The sequence below is a fragment of the Cloeon dipterum genome, chromosome 1, assembly GCF_949628265.1.
Source record: "Cloeon dipterum chromosome 1, ieCloDipt1.1, whole genome shotgun sequence".
Taxonomy (NCBI): Eukaryota; Metazoa; Arthropoda; class Insecta; order Ephemeroptera; family Baetidae; genus Cloeon; species Cloeon dipterum.
In genome coordinates, this window is record NC_088786.1 from 20,989,856 (window position 1) to 21,005,789 (window position 15,934).

The 15,934-nt window shown below is 38.7% G+C and overlaps 1 protein-coding gene across 1 annotated transcript; it reads left to right on the forward strand.

Moving 5' to 3' along the window:
* The first annotated feature begins 3,779 nt into the window (after window positions 1–3,779).
* Window positions 3,780–5,978, forward strand: LOC135939251 (uncharacterized). The gene is made up of 6 exons (XM_065483571.1): window positions 3,780–3,926; window positions 3,983–4,116; window positions 4,424–4,628; window positions 4,816–4,976; window positions 5,057–5,485; window positions 5,547–5,978. Exons 1-6 carry the CDS (start codon window positions 3,780–3,782, stop codon window positions 5,923–5,925), a joined length of 1,455 nt encoding a protein of 484 aa, XP_065339643.1. The 3' UTR covers window positions 5,926–5,978.
* The last annotated feature ends 9,956 nt before the right edge of the window (window positions 5,979–15,934 follow it).

A 15,934-nucleotide genomic window follows, 5' to 3' on the forward strand; every position in this document is an offset into this window, starting at 1 on the left:
TTCTGAATGTTTTTATGACGCAGTCTGCTAGTACAAATAATGATTTGTAGTGTAGATTTCGTTGAGTTTGCTTGAACACATGCCAATTTTGTCCTCTGATCCGTGACGGTTTCATCACTGGTTTACTCTCCACACCAATGTTTTCAAGGAAAGCTGAAATATATCCAGGATGTAAAAGATAAGGACAAAGGAAAAATAATATAAAAATTCGCAAATGGTAGAGATTAAAAATAAATGCGAAATCAAACATAGCAGTTGACTTGGCAGTTTTGCAGATAGAAAATACATTAAAGTAAATGGATATATGTCTAAACTAAAATAAAAATTGAAGCTCATTTTTCCTCAGAACGAATGTATTTCTTGTTTTGGTTTGCTGAAGTGAGATAACTAAAAACATAACACGAGATAATATCGTTTTAAAAATCAACTTAATAGAGTTTATCACGTTCTCAGCACAAATTCAAAATTTTCCTCCTATGATAATTACAGAATAAGGGGAAATGTATTAATATAACCAAACCGTGCGTGGGAACAAAGAAATCAAGTTTGGCGCCGATGAGGTTGATAAAAAGCAGTGTTTCCTTCACACCAAGACCGTATCAACAAAGAGTGGCGGTGGTGTGTGTGTGTCAAGAATAAATTTGCCGCCGACGATGAGACAGACTGCCGGGCGGCGCTCGCTTTTCCACTCACTTAACCGCTAATTAACCTCCTCTCGGCAAAAGCACTGCGCGCGAGCAGAAAACAGCACTTCTCTCTCAAAAGGCCTTTTCTCTCTCAGTGCGGCGCAGAATTTATTTCATCGCCGCCGCTGCTACTGCCGCCAACGACGACACCACCAGCAAAAGCCTTCTAAATAAAATAAAATAAAAATGCAGCACGAACCTTCTCCGACTAGCTGATGGGCGAAATACGGTGAGAATAAAAACAAACGCACTCTGCTGAAGGTTAGCATTTCAGATGGAATTTTTGCAAAATCCTAATTGTTTTTTTAATGTAATTTTACATCAGGACCGACAGGACTGTTCACGAAACAAAAATGCGTTTTCTTAAAAAAAATATAGTTCCATTTTTCTGGATATTTTGCCGACCAAGTTATATTTATTTTTGAGACTTTTTAAGGAGGATTGATACTCAAAAACCCAGAAAATCCTTGTTGACAATGCGTAACCAAATCCCTTAGGATTCAGTTAAAGTAACATACTTCACCTTTGCCCTGAAGCAAATTTTAATTTTTGTTAGGTTCCAAATAGTTCCACACAAGTCTCTCGGCTCGCATAAACATTAATATTTGGCTAAGAGTATAAAGGTTAAGTCATACTTTAAATCCAAAATTGATTTGGAGTGGCACAGTAAATTTTTGAAAACATTTGGCTACAAAGTAGCATGCTTTCCAAATGGTGAGCAGTGTATCCCTATTTGAAATTTATATTTATTTAAAAAAATCTGATAATCTCCTTTAATAGTGTCACAATGTTCAATTGATCTCGATGAGATGAATCTGCCAAAAAAATACTGGTCAAGCGCTGTAAATTTAGGATTAAAATTTTTACTTTAAAGGCCCTCTTTTTATTTTGGCACAATATGTAGACCACATTGTTGTAACTAAAAAACCTTATCAACTTCTTATTGTATAAGCCAAAAAAATCAATTGTTGTCTTGCATCAATCCACTTTGAAGTCGAGTATTTTTTCAAACACGCTCTTTGTGTTTGATATTAACAACTTTATTTAAAATTTTCACATAATTTTCTTGGTTTCTATATCATTTTTACCCTTTTAGTGGAAACTAAATTATACAAGATAAATCAGTAAATTTGGTAAAAAAAATTCTCTAGGTAAAAATTGTAAGAGTAACAGGCCTCTGCAACTAAACTTTTATTAGGCTAGCACTTTCTACTCAACACGTTTTTTCCTGGAATATTTTTTCGCCTGCAGTATCCGCTTGCAAATTTGTCATAAAAAGGATTATCTGCAGGTGCAATCGAAGGCGGTGTTTGCGAGCAACGTATTTAGCAGAAATAATACATAAAAGGAGAGGCATATATACCGCGGGCGCAATCAAAGAGTTTCGTCAATACGCCTGCCGAGCGATGATTGCCTCGCGAGGAGAGCAATTAAGCGCGTCCGAATTAATTAAGATGGCAATCTGCTTATTGAAAGCAGCTCGAAACATGATTCCATCACAACTGCCGAGCGAGGGAAGTCGGCCGCAGGTACTTTTATTTTTTTACTTTTCAACTAGGGTCCATAAAGGCGGCTGTAAAATAAAAGAGAGCGGCCGTGCAGATCCCGCCGCTCAGATAGAGATGCGCACACTATCTTTTTCCACGTACGTAATGCTGCAGGGAGCTGAATTTGCACCCTGCCAGCTCTCGCTTATTGAGTTATTGCTGAAACCCCCGAAACAAAAAGCATCAGCCCCACGCTCGATTTCAGGAAAATGGAAGAACCGTTTTCTCGTAATATCCCTTAGCCCGAGGGAGACTGTACCTAAACGCTTCACGTTAAATCTTCGCATTTGACTTCGGCAATATTAAAAAATGATGAATGCGTGCCATTTAGAAAAATCTGATTTTCATGACCATTTTTTCTTGGGGTCCGTGTAAAATCCTATTAAAGAGCCGAAATAAAAATTTATATTTACAATCCAGGTTTGAGCTCTTTTCTTGAAATATTTTTAATCATCTGCTATAATTCTTGTTTAATCTATTTTTAGCATTTCGGTCTATTCTCTGGCAGTTTATTTAAAATATTGACAAATATTTTGCATTTTTTGCAAACCAAATAAAGTTAGTGCATATTTTGCTTGCGGAATTTACCAATGTATAATAAACAGATCAGGAACGAAAAACAGTCAAATTTCAGATCGTGACACATTAAAGATTAAACGGCTTATTGTCTATGATTTTTCCGCTCGATTTCCTGAGTATTTGCGTGGTTTTAAAGCATCTTGTTAATTTGTTGTGCAGGTCGTGGGCGCATTGAATGCAACTTCTGGTCCCCTTTGTAAAAGTACCAGTGCCTGTGCAATGCTTCCAAGTCACGTCTGTGGAACAATTTATCGCCAAATCTGTGTATGAACGAGAACAAAAGTCAGCCAGATGTTTTTCTCAATAAAATTACTTTTAGTCTAATTTACCCTCCTGGCGAGAAAAAAACCATAATTTTAAAATAGGGGCATGCAAACTTTATGGAGGCAATTTTCTCAATAGTTTAAACGGCCACCAGAAAAAATATTAGTTTTTCCTAATTTTTGGAAATGTTATAGGTATATGGATAACAATTATCCTTCAACAGATCCATTACTTAATGAGACCAAAATAAGCTTTTAAGATTTTATTTCAATGATTTTTGCTATTTGAATCGCATATAGCTGTAAAAATATCACTACATGACGACTGGAAACGATGCATGTCACATGAAATCCATTGAATTCGGCAGGAACGCCACGAACGATAAATTGCCATTCCGGTGCAGTGAACCGCAGAGTCAGTAAATATAAGTGACGCGGTACCTTAATCTTTGACGGAGATATAAGAGTTTCAAATATTTAACTCTTTTGTTGGAAAGGAAATATTTTTTAGAATTTTACAAATTGCTATCCTTTCTTTGACAAAAATATGAGGGATGCTAGAAAAAAATTCCCCACAGTTTTCAAAGGTTTGTTCATTGATTTTTAGGGTAGTTTTATTTGTTGGCTGTCTTTCTTGACGTGGTTCAAATCTTCTGACGCTCGCTGATATTGCTGTTTTTGAGTTTTTCCGTTGAAATTTTGATATGTCAGGTGAAACTGAAAAATTGGAAAAGTTCCTGCCGGCGGACAAACCGGCACTAGGAATAACGGAGAAAAAGCGGAGAGCGCTTGAGATGGGTGAGAACACCGACTGTGCCTTTCTGGTCGGTCCTGATGACGAGATGGCCGAGGTTAGTAAAATTCAAAATCCCTAATTAAAGTGCAGAACAATTTTTATTTCATGCAGGTGATCCACGCGAGTAAATTTGACCTTGTCTCTTCAAGTGAGTTTTTCAAAGCCATGATGAGGAGTCCGCTGACGCAGCCAGGTCCCATCAGGATTCGCCAGCTGGAGCCTCGCATCTTTAAGATGGTGCTTGAGTAAGTAATATTTATTTCAGCTATGCAAATCGTTAATGCAGCAGAAATGCCAGATATTCGATTGAGCAATTTTTTATCAGCGCGTCTTTCGCTCGCCAAAAAATACAAAAAATTATTTATGTTGCAATGCAAATATCTTGAAAATCTTGTTGGAATTCTGAAGGTATTCGAAACAAAACCGCAGCTTCCTTCCATACCTTAAATATTTCGGTTCACGGGTCAATGCCCTCATGTGAATCTTATGTTATTTTTCTTGAAAGTGTCAACTTTTTTAATTAAAATTTAATAAAATTTAATTGATTTTCAGGTACGTGCACTTGCATCATTTGAGCACCAAGCCTATCGATTTGGAAGATGCAATTCAGTTGGCCAGGGCGGCTGACGAATATTTAATCGATGATTTGGCCACTCTTTGCTCAAAAATTGTTGAAGGAATGTTGACAGTTGACAAAGTGTGGAAGGTGGCGAATGAAAACCACACTGTCAAATGTGTAGCCAACGGCTGCATAAAGGTATGGCAGTAATTAAGGGAGTAATCGAGAATATTTGTTTTAAGGCAAAGAAAGAAATACGCCCACAGGTTTTATCTTTAAATTAAATAAAAAAAACTTAATGTCTCTACTCTGCGAGGAAAATTAATGTTCCACGCAGAGTAGAACCACCCAGTTTTACTTAAATATATTGTTAATCCTCTCCCAGATCCTTACAGAAGAGACTTGTTCATGTCTCGATCACGAATCGTTTCTTGAGATTCGTGAGGACACAGTGATTTGGTTCTTGACACTTCCTGAAATGAACATTGAGACTGAAACAACTGTAATCAATGCTTGTTTGAAATATTGTCGTTCCAGAATTGACATGTGAGTCTTTTTTTTCAAGAAATAGAAAATTAAAATCGCTACCAGTTGTAGAGAAAAATTCAAATTTCTGTTCTCTTTAGGAATCTCATGAGAACATTCATTCCTCATTTACGCCTGCTGACTTTATCCTGCCCTGATGAGCTGATGCTGATATCGGAATACTTATCCTCGAGAGAGGCCAAGTACATTTCGTACAAGATGCTGCTGGCAAACGACAAGAAGAAAATGAAACTGATGCTGCCTCAGTCTTTGTGTCCGATCATTGAAGAGAGGTGTAACAAGAAGGCTAAATATGAAACTCTCGTCTTAATTCCTGACACCCAACTGATTGGGAGTCAAGAGCTAATCGAGCAGAAACTCTATGAGAAGATCACTAAAAACGTGGACAGCAGTTTCTTTCCAACTTGCTACCTGATTTTCCAGGCAAAAAAATACATGGTCTTGAAACAGGTTGAAGTCCTGTGTAAAGTTCAGATTGAACCAATGTTCATCAACAACAAGTGGGGAAGGTTTGTGATTTAAAACAAATTATTTGTTCAGACCATTTGAAAGTTGTCTAATTTTCTATAGAGTTGTTTTCGACACCAATGAGGAGTACAACAGCAACATTATGATGGATGCGAGTGTGATGTACAATGCGACTTGCAAAAATTACAAGCCAGTTTTGAAGGGCGTCTTCAGGACCAGCTCCTCGGTTCGATTCGACTTTGTGGAGCCGTTTTTCGTGCCCAAAGGAGCTGTGGTGAAGCTGCGCACATTCCTGAAAGAGGACTGCTATTACAGGAGGATCCTGATCAAGACCGTCCAAGAAGGACTGGCCAAGTGGGACGATCAGTCGCCCAAAGATGTGTTTGATAATTTCAGGATCTTCTACTCTGATGATGGTAAAACAAACCAAAATGGAGTTTGTTTCTTCAAGAATCTGGTGTATACCCTGATTGAGGTGTAAAACCGGTTGATTAGTTTTGAAATTTTGCGTTTCAAGGTGGCTTAGATGCCTCCTAAGTTTTATTTTTGTGTATGAAATCCTTTTTAATGTAAAGGAAACTTAAATATTTCTGCAAATAAAATTGATTTTGAATCAAAATCTGTCTGACTCGCGGAAGTTTGAGTTTTCCCAATAAAAAATGATTGAATTTACGCTATATAGGATAGCTAAATTCGGAAACACATAATGCCTTTGATGAAGACACTTTATGGAACAAACCAATTTAATCAATATCTGGGAATTTCTACTATAATCCTATAATGAAGGATTTTTATTCTGGGCAGTGTAGACTGATTACTCAAAATTAGATTTCTTTTAGAATGCATTAATCTTTCTCGACGTATATAATGATATATTAATATTCATGTCACATACATATTATGCTTAAAGGAAAAAGCAAAATGATATCCTTTGCAGCCACAATTGTGAAAAACTGTAACTACATTTATTTTATTTATATATATTTTAAAAGCAAATTTTTATATTATAGTTTGAATAATTCAAATGAATATAAGTTTTAACATTTTTTAATTTGTTTATTGCCTGAAATTTAATAGGTTTAAAAATAAATAAATAATACAAAATTAAAAGGAATTTTAAAAACATAAGAAAACTAACAAACAGTTTTTATTATAAAAATTTTTTTATTTTTAACTAAAACAATTTATTTTAATTTTAAAGAAAATCTAAACAAGGTTCTCATCAGGTTAATTTGAAATCTTGCACGATCATGACATATATTATTGTACACTCAGGAAATTAATTTTTGTTATCTGTTTTTTTGTATTTTTTTAACTGATGACAATATTCGCTTTAACTTACTTATTTGTTTCACGTGATAATTTGAACTATGGTAGGCGGTCACCAATCTCATAAAAGGGAAACCGATCAGAAAAAGGTTTCATCGTAATCCGAAACTAACAGAGCGCAATAAAGACGTGTTTTTTCAACAAGTAAAAATACCACATTAAACGGCTATGAAAAATCTATGATGGATATCAATCTTTTTTTTTTTTTTTGAAAAATGCCAAGAAGAATTCCAAATCATGGTGTCAATTTTTCCAACTATGATTGCTTTTGTCAGTTTTGTCCACGTTTTATGATTAAAAAACATTGATTAAATTCAAAGATGTTTTGCGTAGAATAAAAATAATGAATGTTTATGCGCGTGACAACGAAGAGAGCGAGAGATCGCGGACGAGTCGTCGGTCGTCGGCGGGCGAGATTCCTCTGGAGACTCGTACAATTTATTTCGTAATTATGAGCGGCGCGCGGTGTTGTGCCGGCTGCGTAGCTGGCAGGCGGAGCGGCGATGGCTCTCTTGTGGCTTCTCGGCTTGAGCAGCAGCGGCAGTCTTAGCCTGCCTCCGGTGTCGCCTGCCTTCCATGTGCGGCGCGCATTAATGGATAGTAATAGAATTACGCAAAGAGCTGGAAAATTGAATGAGATTCGCCCGAGACGCGCCCACCTCTGCTCTCTGCGTGCAGGCGGGCACGCCAACTTTGTTGCGCACCAACTTGGCCCGGATTTGCATTTTAATCAAACGACGCGGCCCGAAATTAAATCAAAAGTGGCCGAAACGACCGTAAAGAGACCGACCGACGCGCAAGCTCTTCAAGTGCATGCTTGCTTGCGGCGGAGGTGCTGTTTTTAGGGGCGGAATAAAATTTGACTTACGCTTGGCCCGGAATTTCACTGCAGTGCATGTGTAGTTTAAAGAGCGTTGGTGTGGCGCCTTAAATGTTTAACTTGCAAGGTTTGAAAACACCAAGAATAAATGCTTCATGATTCCAAAGGCCAGTGAAATTTAGTAAATTTAGACAGTCGCACTTTGCCATTAAATTTCTCTTGATTCAGCAGCCTTCAAGAAGATAAACGAAATTAGTATTTTTCCCGTCTGTTTTTTTTCTAATGTTATAGGAACAGTATTATTAGTACTCTTTGAAAATAGCTCAAACAAGAAAGGATATGGAATAGAATTGTTGTGATTGGGAATGTTTGTCACAGAGGGAGATGCGAGTAATGGGGTTGTCAAGATTTTCGTTTCTCTTTTCTTTTGCTTGCTTCCATTCCTTAAATTAGATGGTTGTTAAATCACTTGTAATAAAGGCGATAGCGAAATTTTCAAACACGTATTGTTAATTTTTTTCAAAAATTAACTGGCAAGTGCCACTGACGTCACAGTTCACTAACAAAATATGTGGCTTAAAGCAGCTCACGAGACTCGACTGTTTTGAAGAAAGCCTAAAAGCAGGAAAATCAATTAAAACTCTAGCTCATCCCCGAAGGCGTTTTTGCCGGCTGCAACCCGGCTGCGAGGCTGGCAGTGTGCGAATATGTGCGCGTGATATATAAATATTGCACGGTCTGACGTTTGTCGTGCTTGGCGAAATGAAGTGTCGCGCGGTTTAATAATTGAGCGCGCGGCATGCGTGTGCGGTGCGTGTGTTTGTGTTTTATTCTCTCGCAGTCTCTGGTGGCTGTGTGTGTGCATATATGAAAGATGAGAGCCCTTTATTTATTTTTTTGTCGCGCAAACACACGCGGATTTTATTTGAGTTTATTTGGCGGCGCGGCTAAGTAGAACAAATTGGTCGTTGCGCGCGCGCCTGTGCTCGGTGCTTGCGCCGACAAATAAAACTGAAATGAATCGCGTTTGCATTATTCACGATGCAGATGCCGCCCTGCTCGGAGGATGAGATGCCCCGCGCGTTCTGTCCCCAGATGCACACAAAGCAGCGTCGGCGCAATTTATCACCGCGCGCGCAAAACGGCCCGAAAAGCAACACCAACACACACACACACACACACACACACACACACACACACACACACAGCACAAGCGGGCATAAATAAATGAATAAATAAAAACCGACGCCGCTGATGCTCGCTCGCCAAACGAACCAGCGTGTGTCTGACTGCCTTGTGTCACCAACGAGCACCACCGAATGCCAACTCGCGCAATAGGCGCCCAAACAGGCACGGACTGTGTCTCCCGTGTCTCTCTTCGAATCATCCCGAAATGGTGTTTATGTCATAAATGGCATTTAATGAAAAGGTTCAAAGAGAAAATATGCGCATTTAGCACAGACTTATGTATTTAAATCAAAGCTGCACAGAAAAATAATGAAAATCCTAAATATTAAAAAAAGTTAAAATGTTCTCAGGTTGACCTTTATATTCGGCTCCAGAGTTTCAGGCTATAATCAAGCGGTGAGCACGGTCTCCCTTATGAAAATCAGGATTTATTACACTAGAAGAGAAATTTCCTTATAATTCGCGCACCGTTGGATAATAGATCACGAGGAGAAGAATTGAAATCAAATAAAAAATTAAGTGACAAACCGCTTAAATTTTAAAGAAACTTTGAAATTCTGAAATTTATTAGACTTTTTCACTTTGAAGAGATGATTTTTTGCTAAATTCCTCAACCAAGAGATTCACTTAATGAACCACTATTTGCTGTTGACAATAATGCAACATTTACATCTTCTCAATTTTGTTGGCCTGTAAAGCTCCACCTTAGGGAGTTACGGTAGTGGGGGATGAAATAATTTTTTTTATTTAATTACCACCCAACACACACGTGAGCAAGTTGTATTTCAACCTGGTTTGGTATTTGCATGTGTTTGGGGGTTCCAAAAGGGTTCTTAATAGATATGGTACTGAAATAAAACTGAGAATGATTTCGATTCAATTAAATGCACTAATTTTGTTTCTCATGTAGGTGTGAAACATCGGAAATTCGCGTTTTATGGAGAGGAAAATCATTGGGGGTAAGTTATACAGGCTACTATACAAGCCGGTACATTTCCGCTTTCAATTTTCCTGCAGCACTTTTTCTGTTGGAAAATTTGGGGAATTATTATTACGAATTGTTGCATAATTATTAAAATCACTTGTCGTTCGAATCGTCTCGCTGAGCAGATTGCAAAAATGTTTTGTTAATTGAAATCCAACCACTTTTAAATAAATTATTTTAAATTGAATTTTCTTGAAATTTTGGCCTTTTAATTACAGAGGCGTACCATAAAAACGAGAACTATTCCTTTGGAAAATTTTCATGTTTCATATTTCATAAACCCTATATTGAATAGCATAGCGAGAAACACAATTGCTTTGGGTTTAAAAATTGCGCTACCTTTGAGTGGCAATCTTACAAATATTTTCACCTAGAAAAAAACCAATAACAAGCATTTTTAAAAGTTAAATTATCGCTATTATTAAATTTTGTGAAAATTCGAGCCCCTTTGAGACTGGACAGTCCGTACTTGGCCGGTTGTCGTCCGCTCTGCAAACACGGCCGCTCTTGTTTTTGCGCGATATTTCACACACACGGGGAGCAGGGCAAAAATATATGCACACTGGCTTATTCTCGCGTGTTTTAACCCAACCGAGCAGCGGCAGCCAGCATGGAAATAAAGAAACGCGCATCAATAATAAACAGCGCGCGCGGCACATGCTTTATGAAGAGCAGCAGCGGCGCAACTTTTGTGTCTCTGTTTTATTATTGCCTCTGCATGTGTGTGACAAACGCAAAACACGAGAGAGCGAGCTGCCAACAAAGCGTAAATTTATCATGAGCTGATAAAATATTAGACACCCTCTCTGGCCGCACACTACAATTCGTTTGTCAGCGCGCCGAATGAACGAATTTACTGCTTCCAATTTTATTCCAATCTCGCGCGTGATATTCGTCAGTGGTGAAATAGAAATGAAAATAAAAGCGGCAGGCAGCAGCCCATCTGCTGCTGCCGCTCCTCCAGTTCGCTCGCGTATCGCGCGCAGTATCTGCGTTTTGTCTTTGCACACACACACACACACTCACACATTGGATGCGGCCAAGTCGGCAGCAAGCAACACCGCCACATGGCGCGCCGCAATTATCGCATCACGCGCCATTGGTCCATCGACCGACCAGATCTTGATTTTCGCCCTCTCTTCCATTATTCCTACGCACACAAGCAGCAGCAACCCATTAAAACTTTATTATCAATCGGTGGCCGCGCGGAAAATAAATTCAATCCCTCAGCGCTAAATGCAATATCATTCCATTTGTTCGTTCAGATTTCAGATCAACACTGCTGCTGCTGCTCCACTTGAAACTACATACTTCAATTACATTTCACGCAATACAAAGGAAAAAATGTCGTCAAAAGTTTTCAACACTTTTGACGTTGACATAACATATTTTAATCAGAGATGTTTTAAAACACTAACAAGGAAACTCTAAGAATTCGGCGTTTAGCTTTGGCGAAACTATTTAATTACAGCGATAATCACCGGTAGAAAATTTTAGAGTTGACGGATTTTTCGAGCTATGAATCTTATCCAAAGGTTAAAAAACGTAATGTGATTTATAAAATGGGATATATGTTTTATACTCGAATTGTGAAGCCACTGTTTATTCAGTTTGGGTGATACCTTATACATACTTTACAACACGATTTGATTGGTGGTTCATTTTATATTTTCCGGAGGAAAACTCCAATGATTTTAGACTTCCGCCGGGATATTGCCCAACAGCTCATTAACGGCTTGAGATACTTTTTTAAACATTTCTGACCCGACTGCCAGATTATGTAGCTCAATTTTCGTTACTAAGAAAAAAATACAAATTACCATATTTTTACATTTACAATTTTATCTGATTTCAGAATATGTTTGGGATTTTTGCTTTGTGGTTAGTCATTAAAAACTTTCAATTTTTTATGTTTTCCGGAACGTCAAAAATAGCCTACTGAGATCGATTAGTCTTTCTTGAGCTGTGGTAGATCCCAATTTTTTGCAAAATTGAGCAAAGGCAGTAATTTGCAATCAATTCGAAAAATTTCAGCCACTGAAGTTCACATTAGGGAAGGCTACACTATTAATTCAATAAGATTGCTAAAAACTAAAATGCTAATCCCTAAGATTGTTTATATTAAAATTGGAAAGAACATATAATATATATAAACGGTATATTATATTATCATAACATGCATCTCATCTGGTGTTACACAATTAATAGTACAACAAAATAAATTCGGTCAATTCAAACTAAAATTTTGATCTCAAACAAAACCTCTTATCGCTTTAAAAAATAACTATTGGTGCCTCTTATGGAGGTCATTACAAGGATTTTTACCAATATTTGATTGTTGACTTAATTCACCAATTATCCCCACGTTGAACACGTCGTTTGACATTCACATATGTGCTAATGCGGGTGCATTCGCATCAGTCGTCCCCCCGAAAGCAAAGCAGGGAGCCCTTTGTGCGTGCATCGGTACAAACAGCAGCAACACGCGTCCGTGCTTTCTATTTATATTCAAATTCATTATTTAATGACAATAATACGCGTATCTTGATCTGGCCGCGGACGGGGAGCGAGGGAAATGCCGGGAGGGGGCGGCGGCAAAAATAATTTGATGCTTTATCTCTTTCAGCTCTGCTCCTTTCGTCTGTTAATCATTTCGCACAGCCCCGTGCGAGAGAGAGAGAGAGAGAGAGAGAGAGAGAGAGAGAGAGAGAGATTTGCTTTAATACATATAAAAGGAGTGAAATTGCGGAGGTGCGAAAATTAAGATGTCACGAGTGATTTATCTGAGCGACGCGGCCGCTCGGAAAAGTCCATTAACAAAGCAATTAACCCCCACCCCCGCAGCCCTCGTTTTCTTTCAATCCAGCCGCGTTATTTGCCGCAGAGAAAGAAAAAGAAGAGGCCAAAATTCCGTCTCGAAATCGGAAAGTAAATAGTGTGCACGCGCAATAAATTGCTGCTGGCTCGAATCCACCTCGTCAGCAGCGATTGTTGTTGGTCCGTTCCCCGCCCCGCAGCGGCCGGGGGTCTTTCTTGCCTTTTCCAGGGGGACTCGTCTAAATGCTAATACGCCGCTGCTCGCTCTCTTGGTGCGGGCAGCGCGCGAGCGGTCATTTGTTTGGCCATTACGACTTTTGCCACCTCGCAGCAGACGCAGAGACACAGCTCAGGCAGCGCGGCCGGCTCCCCTCAGCCTCAGCCCTCACGACAGTGAGTAAGAAAGCAGCGCACGGCGGCACCTTCGGCCCCAGCCCGGCCGCACTTAATAGGCGCACTTATTTGTGCTGAAGAGGTGCCAATAAACCTCCGGGGGAAGAAACCAATCGCCGCCCGCCGTCGAAACTCCTGCCAGCTAAATTGCATTTGCACATAGTGAGACTGCGCAGGAAGCCATAACATGTGTCCCTTATTTGCTTTTTTGTATATTTTGACTCGTTTCTCCTCGTTTGACAGGTCAATGCTAATTTGTGAAAATTCTGTTGTTTCAATAAATTGTAGAATTAGATTTAAAAATCTTATTTATTGGTATGTTAAGACTTGAAGTTTGTACACAAATAATTATTGCTATCTGAAATCTGAATATTGAAAAAGATGATGACAATTCTTGTGCAACTAGAAGGTCACCACCGTTAAATGGCATCAAAAGTGCGCTTGCTGAGGCTTCTATTACAGTGTATTGTGTTAAATCGCAATTATTCTAACTCTTAAACACGCGCCATGATTTGATGAAGTGCAGCAGGATGGGGGGCTACCGTCAAAGTTGCACACCTGCGATATTTAATTTTCCGTCATCAAGGAGTGATCCGATAACTAACACACTATTCAATGAAATAATGATTTTATGCTACAATGTTTAAATATAAAATATTTTCATGTGGTTGGGCACGCACTTTATATTAAATTTTACTGTATTACTTAACATGCTATAACTAACGCTATTCAATGAACAAGCTCTTAAAATGCTCTTTTTTAAAAAATAATATATTACAAAAATTTGAAAATAACATTTTTAATAAAATAAATTTTATATGTAATATGATTTTAAAATTAAATAAAAATTTAAAGTGGAATGATACTGGGCAACAATTGAAAATTATTTAAATTGTTGGATGCCTTAAACAATTGACCGATAAACAATTTGTTCAACAATTTGCAATAATAAAAAAATGACCTTTCTACAATAAAAATTCAAATTTTGCCAATTTTCTCAAAAATTTACAGTGCTTGAACATATTTTCTTGGCATATTCCGATTTCTCTCGTCGAGATCTGTTCAACGGTGTATGCCACTTATTGGGGAAACTCTTGGTTTTGAAATTAAATCGGATTTCAAGTAAGGAGACAGCCATTACTATTTAAAAAGCACGGCAACTTTCTAGCCAATTTTCTCGAAAAATTACAGTGCTTCCTAGGTCAATTTAGGCTTTAACTGAATCCTAAGGGACGAGTTTATGCATTAGCAACAAGCATTTTCCAGGCTTTTGCAGTATCATCCCTCTTTAATACATACTCTGTTTTTGTTGTTAAAAGTTGCGCAACAATCAAACGCAAATTTTCTTGTTGTAAGAAATGGGCAACAATCAATCCGACTGAAAATTTGGGTATTTGTTGAACGATGCGCAATTTTATCGTGACCAGGACGATTATTTGTCAGCAGGAAAATGGCAACAATCAATTTGAAAGCGAAAACGTGAGTGTCTGTTTTGCGCAATTTCACCGCCACCAGGACGAAAATTGCTAAATTTTAAAAATAATATGTATTGTTTCGACGAATTTAAATCTGAAAATGAATTTGTTAAATATATTCCTAAATTTCACGGCCAGTATTGAAAGATTAAAAAAATTATTTGTTCTGAGTGAGATAGGGTCGGAGCTAGCCGGTCTTGCTGATGATGATTAAGGGTAAGCCGATATTATGCAATATATATTAACATTTTAAAAATTTACACGCGTCTTGTCTTCATTTTAAGTAAGTGTAGCAATAAGGTCATCCTCTATTGATTAATGCACAATGTAGAAAAATTGTTAGAACTATGTAATAATTTGACAGACTGCCTACTAGCCAACAATTTTAATAGTTTTCAATTATTATTGTCTTGCACTAATCCACTTTATAACATAAAATTTAAACTTTAAAAAGTTTCCTGGATGTACAGTCAACCCCTTTTATGTGAACTTGAGCCATTATACTTCCTTATCTTAACTACTGTAATCAAGATTTTTGCTAACATGCATAACCCTGCTGCACATAACTAAAGTGTATTATTTGCACAGTTTCTTATTTAATTTTCCACGCGTTGAACATGCCCATTATTGCGGGCAAAGTTTCAACATGCGCATAAACTTTGGAGGCCGCCCGCGAGTTCTGTATGTGTATATAGTTTGCACTGCAGATCCTCTTGGCAAACTTTCCGAAACACTTGAAGCTCTTTTGAGTTATTGTGCTGTCGTTTCTTGTGTGCAGCCAGCTTAAATTTATGGCTGCGGGCCGCGCGGGTTGCCTAGCCCGTGACGAGCCGGAAGAATCCCGCGAGAGCGCTGCTTATTGCGCGCGACGCAAAATGCAATTGCCCCCCCCCCCCCAGGGCCCCGCAAATCAAAACGGGCCCCGCATGTTTTAATCACGCCGTCCAATTGATATAAAATGCGGACTTTGATTTCAGCAAAACTCAAAAATGGGGGGTGGCTGCTGTGTGTTCGGAAATCCCGGCAAATTGGCTGCTGCTGGTCGTGCGATAACAGCTCGGTCGGATTTGTGGCTCCCCAGCAACCGTGTTTACGCGTGGAGAGAGCGAAAGAGAGAGAGAACACAGGATTAGACGGCTCTCTCTCTCTCTCTATGTCGGAATTTTCGCCCTCCCTCGCCCCACGAGGCGTGCTGCTTGCTTTTCCGACCCCTCGTACTTTCGGGAATGAATTTTCCACCGTCGGAGCTATGCTGCCTGGCTGGCTGGGCGGGCGAGCGACTTTTGATTTAATGAATGTCGTTAGCATAAATTAATTTGGCAAGAAAATTGGCGGATTAGCGCCGAGCTGCTGCGGCCTGGCGTGACAAATTAATCGAGCAGGCTGGGATTAGCCGCGCGGCGTGTACACACACACACACACACGGCCATTTGTTACTTGTTTTTATTCTTTCGGGTGGAGAGAGCAGCGAAAGTCTCTTTTT

Bases quoted from the DNA above. Each gene is read 5' to 3' on its own strand.
- LOC135939251 (XM_065483571.1), top strand. From the start codon at position 3,780: ATGTCAGGTGAAACTGAAAAATTGGAAAAGTTCCTGCCGGCGGACAAA. The intron at 3,927-3,982 runs GTTAGTAAAATT...TATTTCATGCAG, and splicing joins CTGATGACGAGATGGCCGAG to GTGATCCACGCGAGTAAATT. The intron at 5,486-5,546 runs GTTTGTGATTTA...AATTTTCTATAG, and splicing joins ATCAACAACAAGTGGGGAAG to AGTTGTTTTCGACACCAATG.